General features: G+C 47.6%; 2 protein-coding genes across 7 annotated transcripts in view; both read left to right on the top strand.

The window, feature by feature from the left end:
- Window positions 1–7,609, top strand: part of GATA4 (GATA binding protein 4) — a 32,538-nt gene extending 24,929 nt beyond the window's left edge. For all 6 annotated transcript variants that reach the window (XM_065833735.2, XM_065833734.2, XM_071807148.1 and 3 more), the window contains 3 exons: window positions 1,146–1,233; window positions 1,481–1,626; window positions 2,973–7,609. In XM_065833735.2, the coding sequence (XP_065689807.2) occupies window positions 1,146–1,233; window positions 1,481–1,626; window positions 2,973–3,155 (417 nt within the window). In that variant the 3' untranslated portion in view covers window positions 3,156–7,609. The remainder of the gene's footprint in view (window positions 1–1,145; window positions 1,234–1,480; window positions 1,627–2,972) is intronic.
- A 1,163-nt stretch (window positions 7,610–8,772) lies between these two features.
- On the top strand, window positions 8,773–16,657 carry NEIL2 (nei like DNA glycosylase 2). The gene is made up of 4 exons (XM_065835915.2): window positions 8,773–11,006; window positions 12,280–12,608; window positions 14,435–14,631; window positions 15,381–16,657. Exons 1-4 carry the CDS (start codon window positions 10,869–10,871, stop codon window positions 15,695–15,697), a joined length of 981 nt encoding a protein of 326 aa, XP_065691987.2. The 5' UTR covers window positions 8,773–10,868; the 3' UTR covers window positions 15,698–16,657.
- Window positions 16,658–18,019: the final 1,362 nt, after the last annotated feature.

Raw genomic sequence — 18,019 nt, 5'->3', positions numbered from 1 at the left:
AAGTTGGGGATTGGGCTCATTGCACAACTCCGTGCTCTCCTGGAGCTGTTTTTCCTCTGGGATTTAGTCCCCCGCAACATTATATCATGGTTTCATTGTCAAGGGGTGATGCACACAGGGAATTTCTCACATAGCAATTAGCTGCCCTTGGAATTGAAGTCTTGAAACCCCACAAAACTAGGCCCAGATTCTTTCCACCTAAATTCAGGCACTTTGGCGAGAAATCTGAGTCAGAACTACAAAGAAAGACTGAGTTCCTTCACACGGGGTGTCAGATCCCAGCCAAGACTTGGTTGTAGACTTGTCATGGGAGCAACCAATGGCTTTTCTTGCACACTTGCCTTTTCCTGCCAATGGGTGCTTCATGTATCTATGTCATTTCTGATACATCTAGAAGAGTCCTGTTGGGGTCCAAGATGTAGCAGGACATCAGGGCACTTCAGGGATGCAAATCTCCAGTCCTTCTCCCATCGGTCAGTGGCAACGGGGCCACCCCTGTGGCAGAGACAGAAGCCTTCAACACCCTGGAAATTGGTTAATACCAAGCCCCAGTTTCACTTCTCATTGCTACTCCCATGTTTTTTGTACACATCCATGCTCTCAAAGATGTCCAGAGCTTCAGCATAGATGGAAGAGCATTCGTGAGAGACAGGTCAAAGCTGGAAGACCAGGTGGATGAGGGGAAGTCTTACTTAACCCAACAAACTATTCCTAGAAATCCCAGTGTTTCTGACCATGAGGGTGACTACCTCAGGGGGATCAGCTCCTAAGGGAGGTCTCCCCACATAGCCTCGGTACCTTTCCAGAAAGCAGGTATTAACCAGAAAAACGTCCTCATCTCTGAAATACTTACTTTCTCCTAAACAGGAAAGTAAATCACATGAGCTGTTATTCCCTTCTAGCCTTAAAACACTTTCTACCTATGATGTGATAATCCAATATATTCCCATTTGGATGCATATCTTGTAGCTTTGAAATATCTCTTCACACAGCAATGTTGATCAATGACTTTGGGCTCCATCTTGTTGCTTTGAATTAAATCAGCTGGCTTTTGTGGGGCCTACAAGGTCGAGCTGGAATCACGTTCTCCTAGGTGACCTCATGGCCGTACAGAAACTAATGTGCTTTTATATTTGGTTCTGTAGGTTCCAAGGCCTTTAGCAATGAGAAAAGAGGGCATTCAGACAAGGAAGCGCAAGCCAAAGAACCTTAGCAAAACAAAGACACCGGCAGGTAAGCGTTGAACGAAGGAGTTTATTCTATGTGCACATGCGCGTGCACTTGTGTTCCTGATCATTGTGTCCTGTGAGTCTGACACCCAGACACAAAATGGGCTGATTCTTCAAAAATAAGGGATGTCTGAATGCCTTTCAGCAGTAGAAAAGCTGATTTTTACCTGTACTAACTTTCTGTGGGAGGGCATAGCTCCGTACTGAAAGGTCTTTGTAAAGAGCCTGGTTTACCATTTGCTTTCTCCAAGGTCCATCCAGCAGCGAGAGTCTTACCCCGACCACCAGCTCCGCCAGCAGCAGCAGCAGCAGTGCCACGACCACCGAGGAAATGCGCCCCATAAAAACAGAACCCGGGCTCTCATCTCATTATGGGCACCCCAGCCCAATTTCTCAGGTACGAGGGGGAGATGCTGGCAGTGCCACAAAGATGAGAGCTAAGACAGTAGACACAGTGAGAATATCCTCAAAACCTCTGTGGGAAGAGGCTGCCTCTTTTCAACCCCGGGGTCTAGGAGTTCACAGTAAGAGATCTGTCTTCTGGGAGGCTGCAAAAACCCACATTCTTGTCACCACGTCTACAGCACAATATGGCTTTTTAATGACGTGTAGTTATTCTGAATGGACAACAAGAAGTAGCAGCTTGGTTGAAAACACAAAATTCTTTCTGGCTGGACAGCTATAGAGGTCACATAGCAAGAAAATGACCATTTCCTTTTTATTATTCGATTTTATTTGTCTTGAGCAAGGATAACTTGGCAATATTACCCTACTTTCTCTGGCTGTGTGTTGAGCCGTATGAGAAATTCAGTGTGAGGAGAATAAACTCACAGAGTTCAAATCTGAGTTGAATCTCTGCAAATGTAAAGCAAGGCAGCATGATGGCAGAGAGCTGCAGGATAAAGTGGTGAGTTCTGTGCCATAACCACCCGAAAGGAGGTTGTAGCACGGAGGGTGTTGGTCTCCTCTCCCAAGTCACAAGCGACAGGAAGAGAAGAAATGGACCTAAGTTGTCCCAGGCGAGGTTTAGATTGGATATTAGGAATAATTTCTTCCCAGAAGGATTTGTAAGCTGGGAGAGCACAAGGACAATGAAATCTCAAGCCTCAGGAGGTAAAATGATCATTTCTGACATTTAGAAGGGAACAAATTGTCCCAGATGCAATTAGAGGAAAGAACAGGGTCTGGAACAAAATGGAAAGAGCCTGTCCACGTCTTATGAGGAGCAGTTGAGGGACTTGGGGGTTCAGTTTGGAGAACAGGAGCTGAGGGGAGACCTTCTGACCTCTGAACTGCCTGAAAGGAGCTTGGAGCCAGGGGGGTCGGGCTCTGCTCCCCAGGAACGAGCGCCAGGAGCAGAGGAAACGGCCTCAAGTTGCGCCAGGGGAGGTTGAGGTTGGATCTGGGGAACAATTTCTTCCCCAAGGGCTGTGGGGCATTGGAACAGGCTGCCCAGGGCAGTGCTGGAGTCACCATCCCTGGAGAGGTTGAACAGACATGGAGATGAGGTTCTCAGGGACATGGTTTACTGCTAGATTTAGGTTATGGTTGCACTTGATGATCTTAAGGGTCTCTTCCAACCAAAATGATTCTATGATTCTATGATCATGCATGAGCTGCGATCTGGAGCTCCACAGCAAGCCCACAGATGTGTTATTACAATAGCACCACTCCCTCATAAGGGTATTCATATGGTCCACTATGTTTTGAAGCTTTGTTCACAGGATTCTTCTTTATCCATAGGCATTCTCAGTCTCTGCCGTGTCCGGCCATGGATCCTCTATTCACCCTGCGATTTCGGCTCTGAAGCTTTCCCCGCAGGCTTACCAGTCAGCTATCAGCCAGTCTCCCCAGACCAGCTCCAAACAGGACTCCTGGAACAGCCTGGTGTTAGCTGAAAACCATGGGGACATCATAACTGCATAAGCTGGTCTTCCACCCACGGACTTCAGGCTGATCCACTTGAGAGATGAAGAAGAGGCCGTGTAATCATCAAGTCAATGTCGTTTCCCACCTCCCCTGCTCTCCTGCCTTCTCTACCCTTGTGAGATGTTCCAGCAAAGAGGTAAAGAGAACTTATCTGAGGTGCAGGAGAGCTCTCACGAAACAAACAGAGAAGACTCAAATCTCAAAGTAATTAATGGACTTCAAGACTTTTTTCCCCCACTTTAAATGAGCCTCTCTATTTGATTGCCACCATCCTCTACAAAATAGCCAGGAACACAAAGTTGGACACAATTCTTGAGTTTTGCTTATTTAAAAACATCTGGCATTTAAGACTCAGATGATGGTGGAGCAGAGACACTTGGCTTTTTTTTCTTCCGTCACCATCTGTTCTTTTCCTGACCAGAAGAAAATGTCACCACCTTCTCACTACCCAAATTCAGTGATCCTCCATCAAATGAAGCCAGTTCCAGAACAGTTTGTTGAATAGACTTCACTAGACATGTCGTGGTGGCTTTAGAGGATTTGATATGATGCAGGACACAGAAAAAAGAGACCCTCCCTCACACACATCCTCAGCTCACACATCTAGAGAATTGTCTTCATTTTCCTAGATGGTCTGAAAACCTAATGAATGTCCATATTTAATAGTACCTCCTTTCCTATTTATCATTACAAAATCATGGGACTGTGTTTCCAAAAGGTTGTCAGCTGAGCCTGGAGAAGGTCTGTCCAAAGTCGAAGGGGGATTTTGGAAGGAGGAACCTTCTGGAAGCAGGTAGAGGAGACCCACAGTGGTCATCAAATCCTGAAGGAGACTGTTCCCTTATGGAAAGCAACAAGCCAGGCTTAGAAATCATTCAAGAGCACAGCAAGTGAAAGATGTTCTTCTAACACTGCTGTGCCACTGCTTTTCGAGACAGCTAATTTAATTATTTTGCATACTTTTCTGCTGGTTTTGATGTCATCGGTGAAATCTGACTGTCACTTCTTTTTGGCTGTACTGTGAGTGTCCACTTTCCCCTAACAGCTGGCTCATGACCATTTCACACGTCTAACCCTTTAGGACTTCACCTTTTGCCACAAGCAAAGGCTTCAGCCTCCAATGGATGTAGGCAGGGGCCGATTTCTTTACCACGCATGTGCACAGACTTGCTTGCCTGCAAGAGAAGCATAACTCCATTCATACACGAGTATTAAATAAGACTCGTATTTTTTTCTTGCCCATAAGGCTCTCAGTAACCAGGGAATCCTAGAAAATGGGGTTGGAAGAGATGCTGAGAGCTCTCCTGACTCATTCCCTTTTCCCAAAGGGATCAATTCTACCTAACCCAGCCCTGGTTGCTCTTTCTCCAGCATGTGCTTAACAAACTCCAGCATCGCAGATGCCACAGCTCCCCTGTGCAAAGTGCTGCACCAGGTGTTTGCCACGATGTTTTCATCAACATTTCCAAGGAGGAAAGTTCCATCTCCAGGCAGAGAATTTCTGGGAGACCCCACCCTACAAGATTCTCCGCCCTTATTTCTGTCTGCTCTCAAACTCTGTTATCCTTCTTGCCTTCCCAGCTCCTCTCTTTCCTCCCTGCACCCACAACTCAAATACGGAAAACTATCAAGTGAAAAATATAGAAGAGGGATTGTACATCCCCCACCCAAAATGTGCCATCCTCTGTCTCTCACTGTTTAACATTCCCACAAAGAGTGTTTCCACCGAGATACACGGCTTGGCGAAGAGGAAAGCTGCATACACGTTTGAAGCAAAAGCACGGCATTGCATTGTCTTTGTTTGAACTCACCATTTTCTTCCGGATGGGAGAAAAGCTTCTTTAAGGAGAAGGATCCAACTGGACTGGTTGAGATAAAGACTGGGACTGGAGTCACAGTAGAGACCTGGACCCTTTCACATTCCCTGTGCTCTGCATAACTCTTATCTGCAGGGTTTTGGGAGGGGGTGACAGAGCCTCTGCGCTCCCCAGAGAAAAATACCATGGCAGTGATGCCATGGAAATGGCTGGATGGTGTTTGCACCACTTCCCACTTTGTGCGGCTGAGCAAATACAGGGTCTAGCCTCATTAGTGCTAATTACAGACAAGGAAAACACATTCATGAAACATGGATAAAAATAAATGAAATTCTATTTCTCTGCTCAGGCCTGCTAGGTTGCAGAAAAGAGGCCAGAAATAGCGTTTAAAAATATGAATTTGGGGTGAAAACATAGAGGTGTTTCTTCCTGGGCATGCAGGTCTTTAGCCAGAATCCTCCTTGAACTATTAATATATTCCTTTGTCAATGGTAACTGAGCTCTCTTGGGGCCTGGCTGTGAATTCCTGTCGGTAACGGAGAATCACGCACCACAAAGATGCTTCTTGGCTAACGCACACGTCTGAGACACCCAGAACTACCCTGGACAACCCGAGAGGGAGCGGAACAGGTGACCTCCTGCAGAGGAGCTGAAGTCGAGACCAACCACACACCCCATTTCTCCTTTCATACAGATGCTTCCAGAGCCTCTGACCACCTTGCCTTATTATTGCTCTCCTCCTCCTGCCCTCAAAGCTAAAATCCCTGGCTGAATTTTTCTCCTGCCCTTTAAAACGCACTCTGAGATGCCGTAAAGGAGTCTTCTTGCAATGCAGGAGGGGAAAAAAAAACCCTGCAGGACATCAGATTGCCTGATGTTCCCTCAGGTTACCTGAATAATCATGGTAGAGATTTGTTAATTGGTTCTAAGCCTTCCCCAAAGCCTTAGAAATAATTCTTGAAACAGAGTGAGGAGCATTTACAAGGACCATGGTAACAGAACAAGATGTCTGCTTTCAAATGGTGAGGTTTTGGGGCCGTGAGGACAACTTAGTTCTCTTTAGTGGTAGAAATTACCTCTTTTGTCCCCCTTTTGCACCACGAGCAGTAGAAGTCCAGATACACCTGTTCTGCTGTTCTTTTCAATCATCCAGAACCGCTGTAGAACAGCATTTGCTGTATTCTGACCAACACTTATATCAAGCTGGTGAGATGTTGACTTTGGATGGAGCACCATCATGCCAGGTGCTGTACAAACACACCGTAAGAGATGGGTCCTGTTCTATGGAGCTTGTAACAATAGAATTATAGAATAATTAAATCAGAAGGGATTAGATCAGGTTTCTCAGGGCCCTGTTCAGTCAAGTGTTGAGTATCCTGAAGGATGGAAATCCTGAAGCCTCTCTGGGTTCCTGCTCCAGTGTTTACCACCCTCATGGTGAAAATGTTTTTCCAAATAAACATTAGATTCTAATGAGAACCAAAATAATTGGTAAATTAATTGCTCAGACTTAGAGACTCACAAAAAAATGAGTCATTGCAGGACACTGAACATCATCTCCAAGTGCTGGGGTCACACAGAGCCTCTTCTTGTAGGTAGGAGCTGGGATGGTCAACGCAGGTTGACAAACACCAGAAGGGACAGATGAAGGATACTCACAGGACGGGAGGATAAAAGTGCGACCAGCCTCAGGATACTCAGCTCACTCCAGCAGAAAGGGCGACTTACCAAATTCTGGGTTCAATCTGAGTTCTGCTTTCCTTCCCATGATGGGGAAGGGGAGGTATTTAGAGCTTGATTTGCTAATGAAATAAGACACAATTATTAGAAATCCATTAAGGCAAAATCATTATTGCTATTATAATTGCTGGAGAACCTAGTAAGGACCATAGCAAGCCAGGTCCTACACACATGCAGGACTAAGAACTATCCCTGCCCTGAGGAGTAAGAGGGAAGGGTCTAGCCCTGCAAAACATTTAAGCATGATAAAGGCATTTGCAGGACTTGTTCCCTTGGAGGTCATCATTAATCACACATGCAATTTTTGATGTCAAAGGGTTTTTAGCAGAAGGTTTGGTTGTGTCAAACCAGATCTTTGCAAGGGCTCAGTGGTCACCAGAGTGAGACAGGCAGATGAGAACCAGGGGCCAGAGGGGTAGAAAGGTCATTTAACCATGTCTAGATGTCTTTCCTCTTTGTGGAAGTGCAATATCTGGAATCACTTCAGTTACTCTTTTGTAAATTGATCAGATGAAATCTGTATTTCACTTGCAATGTTATGGGCTGGCTGGAGAGGGTGCAGTCAGGAGGAGCTCAGGAATATTGTAAGGGAGCTTTAAAACCAATCAACAACTCCTAATTTAACATTGAAGCTGTGACTATGTCAGGGGTGGTGTTTTGTTTTGCCATTTTTTTTTTCTCCCCATGTATAAAGTTAGAAGCTTCCCAGGTCTTCTGGGAAGGTCTTGTGGAGACAGACACTTATTTGTAAGGGGGAGAGGGAAACCAACCAACTGAACAAGTTGTAATTATTTAAAAATGTAAAAAAAATATATATTATGAAGTAGTATGGCTACCAATCCACGTAACTTCTACACCTTTAGGACTAATGGAAATAAAACAATGATAATAGAACCAGAAGGCTGTTTGACTCTGACTACCCTCATGGGCTTCTCACGGTGGGCTGGGAGTAAGTGATCACCTATGAAGTGCACCTGGAGAAGCCATGGTGCAATGGTTCCTGTCCTCATAATGACAGAATTACAGAGTAATTTAGATCAGAAGGGATTGGATCAGGTTTCTCAGGGCCCTGTTCAGTGACATGTTGAATATCCCCAAGGATGGAAAACCTAGAACCTCTCTGGGTTCCTCTTCCAATGTTTAAGCACCCTCATGGTGGAGATGTTTTTCTGAATAAACATTAGATTCTAATGAGAAGAAAATAATCAGTAAATTATTGCTCAGACTTAGGGCCTCCCAAGCAAAGAGTCAGTGCAGGAAACAATGTTGTCTCCAAGTCCTAGAATCCCACAGAATCCCTTCTTATAGGTAGGACCTGGGATGGGCACCACAGGATGACAAACACCAGAACTAACACACCCAGCAATGGAGCAATTCAAGGCCAGGCTGGATGAGACTTTGAGCCTGGTCTAGAAGGTGGTCCCGCTTATGGCAGTGGGTTGGAATGAGATGATCTCTAAGATCCCTTCCAACCTAAACTATTCTATGACTTTAACACAAAGGGAGAAAAGCACCCAGAATGTTTTCCATGCAGCAGATAATCTTCCTAACACTGTCCAGAAGTGCAAAGCTCCTCAGGGCACTTTAATACCATTGTGACTTACTTACCTTTTTGGTCTGGTCAATGACCTGGTTTTGCCTAATTGTTCAGCCTAATTGCTCTAATTGCTTCCAGCTGAACTGAGAGGCACCACCCTTAACCCAAAACCAACTTGCTTCCAGCAAGCACAGCCCTTCTATGATCACCCAACCTTCGCTTCGGAGTACACAGTCTCACTCCCAGTCTAACCAGTCCCAGACACCACTGCAACTGGTTGGGTGAGTGCAACCAGTGCTTCAAACCCCACCTTTTCCTCCCACATCAGCCAACCAGGGAGCTCCTCTGGTATTTGGGGGTGGAAGGCCCTCCTCCCCTATAAAAGTGGGTGGGTGGAAGGGTTTTGGGTGCAGGAAGTGGCGTTGAGGGTGGGTAGGTTGGTTAGGGAGAGGGTGGAGAGGCGGTGGGAGATGTTGGGAGACAAACTGGGGGGGGGGGGGGGGGGGGAGAGGAAGGGCTATGGAGGGTGCTGGTCTCTTCTTCTAAGTAACAAGCAATGGGACAAGAGGAAATGGCCTCAAGTTGTGCCAGGGGTGGTTCAGATTGGATATTAGGAACAATTTCTTCATGGAAAGGGTTGTTGAACATTGGAACAGGCTGCCCAGGGAAGTGGTGGAGTCACCATCCCTGAAAGAGTTTAAAAGATGTATAGATGAGGTTCTTAAGGATGTGGTTTAGTGGCAGTGTTGCATTAATGGTTGGACTCAATGATCTTGATCCCATGATAAGGGGGGCAAGGCTGTGTGCTCTGTTCCCCAGCTGCAAGCACCAGGTGGGCCTGAAGGATGGATGCAGAAATATGGGGCTTGGGGGGAGTAGAATGGGTGCCTCCACTGCCCTGAGGAGACATGGGGTAGAATGAGGTGGCAACTGTGGACTCAGTTGTTTTGCAAAACTGTAAGTTGATGCTTGGCTGAGTGTGAGAAGACAGGGAGCTCTTCACTCCCTTAATTGCAAGTGGAGAGTCAGGGCTGTGCCTCAGAATCCCTGTGGGAGCCTTCTGCAGGGGTGTGAGGCCATGGTGGGTCTTACTCTGCAGCAGGATGTGGGTCTGCAACACCTGGGCACAGGTGAAGCTGGGTTGAGGTAGGTGAAGCTGGCAGCCTTGTCATGTCCCAATGTGGGTGCTTGGCTGTGTCTGAGCACAAGGACTGGAAATAAATCCATGCATAGGGAGCGTTTCTCCTGGCTCCCTGCCCCAGATCTGCAGTGGTACCAGCTCAGGTGTCTTGCTGGGACAGGCTCTGGAGTACAGTGGTCATGTTCATGGCAAGATGGGTGTCAGGGCCTGCAGGAGTTTGGGGCTTGTTATCTTCCTCCTTGGAGGGGAAAGTATTTTGGAAGAGACCAAAGTAGGTCTGGAGTAAAAAGGTGAAGCAGCGAGGTCCCTGGAGAGAAGAAGAAGACCAGAGGCAGCTGATGCTGGTTCTTCTGATGTCCTGGGGGAAAGGGCAGGCTCTCCTCTTGAAGAGGAGCATTACTCTGCTGCCCAGAGGGGCTGCAGCTGCAAGAGCATGTACATTAGAACCTTACAAAGTGCTCAGCACTTGCAGTCCCTCTCAACAAGCCTGCTGTGAACTGAACTGGCAGCAGCTGGATCTGCACAGCTCTGCAGGGGATGAGCTTGCTGGTGCCTTTGGCAGCAGGAGCATCTCATTAGCTGACTCTTGGTCTGCCTTTTGACTGAAGTCTGAACACAATATGCAGCTGTTTTGGGTGAAACTGGAGCAGCCCTGTGAGTAATTATCCCATGCTGTAGGAGACACAGGAGTAAAGCTCAGTGTTTTATTCCTGGTAAAGCTAGTTTGTGTGACAAATTAATACCTTGAATTTCATGTCTCGGATCCAGGTGATGTTCCCTGATATGTTTTCCTCTTGAGTTCTTCCAAAAGGGCTTTGGTTTGTGCTCTGCAGCACATGAAGTGAAACACTGGCCCAGGTTGGCCAGAGAGGTGGTGGATGAACCACCCCTGAAGACATTCCAGACAGGCTGGACGGGGCTCTGAGCAACCTGAGCTGGTGAAGATGTCCCTGCTCATGGCAGGGGTGGCACTGGATGAGCTTTGAAGGTCCCTTCAACCCAAGCTATTTGATAATATCTATGTAAGGTTGCATTCTTCCTTTGTATTGGAACATCAATGCTGTGACTGAGGGAATAGCTGGAGTTAGGAGAGCTCTTGTTCCTGTTGAGTAGAGAGGTGCTAAAATAATTTAAGGTCCTCTGTGACTCTTGGAGAACTTGTGGTAGGAAATGACATATGGAGATTTCCAGGTCAAATCCCTGCTCGTGAAGTGAAAACTAACATTAAAAAAGGGTTGCTCAGAACCTTTTTTTTTATTAAGTTATTATCTCCAAGGATGGAAATTCCTCCACTTCCATGGACCTGTAAGGAACCTATTTCTCTCCATTGACTTTGCCACAGGAACTTGAAGAGGAAAAAGGGGATGGGGAGTTTGGTGAGTTCAGCCTCTGTCTGGTTTTGTGTATTTCTGAGTTGTAACTTTCCTTTAAGTTGAGGGCATCAAGTGTGCGAAGGTCCTCAACAGCTGCTGGAGATGCCGGAGGGCCCATCGGTGAGGAAGTTCCAGCTGCTGATCTCTCCTTTTGTGGGACAAGTGGTGGTCAAGGTGGGGGGAAGCAGCCGGAAGATCAATGTGAATGACCTGAATGCCCTGAGGCTCCAGGACTCCCAGGTGAGATGTACTAAAGAGGAACTTATTGGTTCATGGCAAGTCTGAGACAAACCCCCACACGTAGTCCTACATCTGCGTCACAGAAGGTGCATGACTTGAGAATGACACCAAGCTTTTGTTTGAGGTGGAACATTGTCTTCATTTATAGCCAAAAAATAGGTGCATGTGGCCAAAGAGATGTGAATGCCTGTTTTGGAGTATTGTTCCTTGTTGCGAAGTTTGGAATCAAGGCTACTGTGGGGAGAGGCTGTTGCAGTGATGTGGCTGGACATGGAGATGCCCAGATTTATTGGCAGTTTTGGGTCAGTTGTGCTAATGTGCTGGTTCTATTCCTCTCAATGGATGAGGAGCTGGTGTTGGCAAGGTCTGTTTGTACAAGGTGACAGTTGATTTCCTTAGGATGTGGATGTCAGAAGCAGCAGCCACGTTTCCCTCAGGTGTGAACGTGCACAGTGGAATCCTTCCTACCAGAGGGCAGGGTTTCACCTGGCTGGGTTGAAATGTCTATGCTGTGGGCACTTGTGAGATAGTCACATTGGGTCAGTCCTGCTGGGGCTTTCACTTGGCTGATCTCCTTCAGATGATGATTTGGACTTGACTGACCAAATGTTGCTGCAGCCTCACCTCTAATTACATGATGGTCTCATCTCAGGGAACAGATGTGAGCTGCTCAACAACCATTTGTGGCTTCAGAGCCACCGTTGAGTTAGGTCACCCTAGCCTGAGACACTTGAGGCCAGCACAAAGTGGGGAGAAATGAGAAGCAGAGATGACAGACTTTGAAACCCTGAGTGTGCATCCTGGTGCATCTCTTTGGCATGACAGGAACCTCTGGGAGGGCTTCACAGTGGAGTGGCATCTGAATACTTTGTGCTTCATGTAGATGAAAAGGGATGCTGAAAGGATCACTGCAGCTCTGATGGGAATGGCTCAGATGCCAGTGAATCCTGTGTTTTGGCTAGGCATGAGGAAGAAATTTTTTACAATGAGGATGGTGAGAGCCTGGCCCAGGTTGACCAGAGAGGTGGTGGATGAACCATCCCTGGAGACATCCCAGGCCAGGCTGGATGGGGCTCTGAGCACCCTGAGCTGGTGAAGATGTCCCTGCTCATGGCAGGGGTGGCACTGGGGGAGCTTTGAAGGTCCTTTCCAACCCAAACTATTCTATGATTCTTTGTATTTTCTGTCTGAAAGAGGTTGTAGAAAATAATCACTTGTGTGGGAACAGCCAGAGGTTATGTGGATCCTAAATACATCCCACCTTTTTTCTCAGGTTCATGGGAAGAACTTGTACTTGGCCTTTGTGGCAGCTGAAGGTCCCTTAGGGGCAACTGCAGAAGACACAGTGCTGCAAAGAGACACTGCTAGAGGGGCAAGTTCTCCCTGGGGAGGGCAAGGACAGGTTTGTGCTCCACAGATACATCCCCAGGATGAGGAGCCACAGGAACTCCTGCACTCCGTGTCTGAAGTCCCAGATGCCGCAGGAGGTCCGGGCAGCTGGCTGCGCATCCACTTCGGCTTGTTTGGTAGCGTTCGGGCAAATGAATTCTCAAGAGCAAACAAAAGCAATAAGAGGGGGGACTGGAAGGACCCTACACCCAGGTATTTGGAATCTTCTTCTCACAGGCTTTCTCCTTGCCTCTCATTCTGGAGAGGTGTTTTTCTATCTCAAACTGGTTTTGTGTGGGAATGCTCTTAGTGATTTCTTTCCGTTCTGATAAGTCTGAAGATAAGTAGGCAGGAGGGATGGCACGACTGGATGTGGGGTGTGTTCAACCAGGGAATCCACAGTAGACTGTTGCCTAAGTATTCCTATGTTGTACGTGTCTTGCAGGCCTCCCAACAGTATCAGTTGATCATGGTTTTCTTTGGACACACCTTATCTTGGTACTGCGTGTTCTTCTACCCTTAGTAAGAAACTGAGATTTCTGCCCTTCGCTGCCTTCTGCCTCCTCCCAGCTACATCACTGATAATGCTTTACTTTTTCTGCTGTCTCCGTGTTTCATTTCCTTTGTTTTATGTGATGAGGGAATTAAGTGATTGCACTTGTAGGATGTATATTGCCTGCTAGCCTGGGGATCATACTACCAGCTCATTTAAGATCTTTATTCAAAGAGAGTATGTATTAGGATGTCAGATTGAATCATGCTCTGAAAATGCCAGTTTCTCCCAATTACATGGTTTAAAAGTCTCAGATGAGACCACCAAGATGATCAGAGTGCTGGAACAGCTCTGCTGTGAGGAAAGACTGAGAGAGTTGGGGTGTTCAGCCTGGAGAAGGCTCTGGGGAGACCTTATTGCAGCCTTTCTGTACTTAAAAGGGGCTGATAAGAAAGTTGGGGACAGACTTTTTAGCAGGGCCTGTTGTGATAGGACAAGGGGTGATGGTTTTAAACTGAAGGAGGGAGATTCAGGCAGACATGAGGAAGAAATTGTTGCCCCTGAGGGTGGTGAGAGCCTGTCCCAGGTTGTCCAGAGAGGTGGTGGATGAACCATCCCTGGAGACATCCCAGGCCAGGCTGGACGGGGCTCTGAGCAACCTGAGCTGGTGAAGATGTCCCTGCTCATGGCAGGGGTGGCACTGGGGGAGCTTTGGAGGTCCCTTCCAACCCAAAATATTCTATGATTCTATGAAATATCATATGTCTAGGGCAGCTGGTATCACAGGCTGGAGTGATGCTGTTCAAGGCAGCAGTCTGTGTCCCAAGTCCCACTGCAAATGTACTTAACAAGGAGGAGGTAAATACAGGAAAATTCTTTGGTCTCAGTTCTTGCAACCTGTTTAACCTGAGTGCTTAATAATGTACAAGATAGGTCTGGCCTCTCTGTACATGGTGTCCTTGGTAGGGAAATGCTCCCTGTTCCTCCATCCTGAAATCTTTTGGAGGATTGCTTTATTTCTACACAAATAATTTCAGACATAGTCAGTTTTATGTGCTATGTAGATGTTGATGCATCTCCCTGCCTGCTGTTGTTTCTCAGCTGGGTACCACAGGGCAGCAGAAGGAGCAGTTGTCCACAAGATGTGTGGGTTCACAACGAGCTTTTTTTTTGGCTGAAATCATAAAAGAGACCACTTTGTGCTAAGGTGGTGGCCTGGTGTGTTGGAGTGCCTGCTGTCACCCTGTGCATATGAGCAAGGGTGGTGATGAGCTGTTGGGAAAGAATAGCTGGGCTTGGGGAACTGGTACTTGAAGGTGTCTCCCTGGCTCTCATGAGATGTCCTTCCCATGGGCTGATGCCTTGCTCTGTGCTTCTGCCCAAGCTTATGTCATATACAGGCTCTTTCTCACTTCCCAGTGTGTTTTTTCTCCACTGCTACTTCTTTCTGCTCTGTCCGTGCAAATCTCTTCAGCAGAGAAGAATATCCCGGATGGTTCAGTGATGTTTCTGGCACAAGACTTTTTAACTTGTCTGCTTCTCCCAGGCTGGTCCTGCACTTTGAGAGCGGAGGCTTCCTTGTTTTCTACAACTGCCGAATGCACTGGTGCTCCGCTCCGAGCGCTGATCCTGCCTCTGACATCCTGTCTGTGGAGTTCGACCGTGGCCGGGCACTGGATGCTCTCCGCACACCCCATCCCATCTGCTACACTCTCCTAGACCAAAGATATTTTTCAGGGCTGGGTGAGTTCCAGGGTATGGTAACAGAGCAAGAAATGGAGGAAGATGGGTGGGATGTCTACAGATCCAGTGCTGTGTGTCTAAGCATTTAACTCCTTAGTCTTATGGCTTCTGGTTGGTGCAGCTTGAGGGTATGTGGTCACCTCACCTGTGAGAGATGTGCCCAAGTAAAGGAGCTGGTCAGCCTGGTGACAGAACTTTGGGAGGTGCTGTCCAGCCTGAGGAGTATCAGGGAGTCAGAGAAGGACATTTGTGGCATTGTATTGAGACAGATCATAGAATCATAGTCATTTCAGTTGGAAGAAACCCTCAAGATCGAGTCCAACCACAGCTGAACTCTAGCACTAAACCATGTCCCTAAGAACCTCATCTAAATGCTTTTTAACACCTCCAGGGATGGTGACTCCACCACTGCCCTGAGCAGCCTGTTCCAATGCCTGACAACCCCTTCTGGAAAGAATTTTTTCCTAATATCCTATCTAAACTTCCCCTGGCACAATTTCTGTGTGTGACTATGGATTGGCTCATACTCGGGAACAAAAGGAAGATCTTCTTCAGGGGTAGTGGAAGAGAACATATTGCATTCCAATTCCAGTTATAAGTCTACTCTTTGTATGCCATGTCAGATACGGGGAATGGCATTGCTGTAATAGCTGTGATCCTTGAGGCAGAAGTCCCAGATTGGGGCCACAGGTCTGCATCATCTTGATAAGGAACATCCTTATTGTCTCTTTATTTCTGGTTCTTTCCAGGGAACATCATTAAAAATGAGGTCTTGTACCTGGCCAAGATTCATCCGTTAACGCAAGGCTCTCTCTTGCCTCTCTCGGATCTGGAGCGTCTGCTTGACTGTGCCGTTCGGTTCAGCTCGGACTGGCTGCACAGCAAGCTGCACGGCAAAGGGCTGCACCCTTGGATCTACCAGAAGGAGCAGTGTCCCCTCGGACACGCCGTGATGAAGGGAACCTTTGGACCCTCAGGTAGCTACAAGAGACTTACGTGGTGGTGTCCTCAGGGCCAGCCTGCGGTACTGTCAGGGGATGGGGATCCTTCCACAGTCACAGAGTGACACAGCTTTGTGTTCCTGCTTTCCTGGACTTGTCTAGGTGGCCTCTGTGAACCACGTTCTTAGTTTCCCTGGAAAGGTCTTTGTGGTTTCTTTGAGGCTGTTGAGTTTGGTCCTTGAGAACAGCGAGTTGGCGGAGTTCAGTGCTCAGTGGAGGCTACAGGAATCACTGCAGTGCTGTGTGCCTCTGGATGCAAAAAGGAAAGTGCTTGTACATGTTACACCTCTGGTTTTTTGTCACAGTAACACAACAGAGTAAATAGTTTGACCAGTTTTGGGATGTTCTGGTCCCCCTGTTCTGACTGTGAGGAAGGGGAAGTGTAGAGTGTTGAGGGGGTGATCACTGTGGTCTGAAGTGACCCTGTCCCTTGATGCCTTATGGTGGAGTTAGCAGAGTAGGTGTATTCCTCTGTCTAAAGAGCTTGATTAAGTGAGTATTGGATAATCCTGCCTCCACTTGTACCTGTGCGATGGGCTGTAATTAGGTGTAGTTAAAAGTTAGGGGCTGTTCTGTGTGTCAGATCGCACAGGGACGGTTGCCTCCTTCTGAGGGGAGAAAATCAGCCTCAGCAGTTCTTGGCAGAGCTTGTTTCTGCCTGCCTGGCATGGTGTCTGCACCCACAGGATGGATTTGTGGCAAACTGCCAATTAAAAAAAATATATATAGTTCTGCTTTGACAGATTATAGGGGGTGGCCCCTAAGGAAGGGACTGTGAGGCTCAGTCAAGTCACCAGTTCCAACTGGGTTCACAAGCCAGATGGATCTGGGGGGTGTCTAACAATGTTTGTGATGGTGGGTTATATAAAACTCATGATCTCCAAGGTAACTTGAAAGCGCAAAGATATGGAAATGGAGATGATGTGGTCCCTCCTTTGATGATCTGTGTGTCTCTGTGCAGTAGCCAGAAGCTGTTGCTGTCCTGTGTCCCTGGATCTGGGGCTACTTTAACAATAGATTATTGACTTGCATGAAAAATAAAAGCCGGAGTTAGAACTGGTGATGCTGAGCCTAAGTTCAGCGTGTCTTTTCTGGTAGATTCTTGGTTAAAAACTGAGATGTACAGGGAAACTCCAGTGTTTGCTGCTGCCCTTTAGAGCATGGTACCAGCAGCTATCCACAGCTGCATAAGGGTGGCTTGGGGGGAACCTCTTTTCATGGGAAATGGATTTAAAGGTGGGTTGCAAATCCACCTGGAGTTAAACACCTCAGTAGTGGGCTCCTTTGCAAACAAGACTTGCACAACCTCTCTCCTGTGAACTGAAGTGCCCTCGAGTTGGTTGCAGGTTACGGGGTTGTTGAATAACCAAATTAATGGGGTTACAATGCCAAAGAAGATGGTTAATGTCACTCGTGCATGTCCTGCAGGGTGTTGGTGAAAGCCTAGAAATGAGGTATGGTATTTTCCATGACCTTTTAAAAGAGGGGAAAAAAACTCAAGCCAAAAAAACCCAACCAAACAAACAACAAAACCCACACAAAACAAACACACAAAGAGAGAAAGAACAACTGCAAAACCACCAAAACCCAAACCTCACACCTTGAAGCATGAGATTGCAGCTGAGGGGTAGCTGTAGCAGAGAGACAGCTGAGTCAATGGCAGAGATCACAGGGTGAGGTCTCATGTTCTGATTTGCAGCAACTTGGGGTGCTCTGGTGAGACCTCCCTGCAGCTCCGGGGTCCTCAGCACAGGACACACATGGAGCTGCTTTAGAGGGGCCAGAGGAGCCCCAGAAATGATGCGAGGCTGGAACAGCTCTGCTGGGAGGACAGGCTGAGAGAGCTGGGGTGTTCAGCTGAAGAAGAGAAGCTCTGGGGAGAAAAATGGGGATAGACTTTTTAGGAGGACCTGTTGCAATAGAACAAGGGGTGATGGTTTTAAACTAAAGGAGGGAGATTCAGGTCACACAGGAGGAAGAAATTTTTGCAGTGAGGGTGGTGAGAGCCTGTCCCAGGTTGGCCAGAGAGGTGATGGATGCCCCATCCCTGGAGATATCCCAGGCCAGGCTGGAGAGGGCTCTGAGCAACCTGAGCTGGTGAAGATGTCCCTGCTCATGGCAGGGGTGGCACTGGAGGAGCTTTGACCGTCCCTTCAACCCAAACCATTTTGCGTTCCTGCTGATCGAAAGGTGACCCCAGACAAGTGCCACTCTGGGCGGGTGGTGACGTAAAACAAACAAATAAACCTCCCTGAGGTCTGACGCAGGGAGGCTACGGCCGCACCCCGGGGGCTGCCTGAGGAAAATCGGGCGGCGGAGCGGGGCGGGTGACGGCGGGGCAGGGTGTTGTGCCTTCCCCACAGGCCCGAGCGGAAGGGGCTCCGTGG

Source organism: Patagioenas fasciata, chromosome 3 (genome assembly GCF_037038585.1).
Source record: "Patagioenas fasciata isolate bPatFas1 chromosome 3, bPatFas1.hap1, whole genome shotgun sequence".
Classification (NCBI taxonomy): Eukaryota; Metazoa; Chordata; class Aves; order Columbiformes; family Columbidae; genus Patagioenas; species Patagioenas fasciata.
Note: the sequence above shows the minus strand (reverse complement) of the source record. Positions and strands in the feature narration are given on the sequence as shown.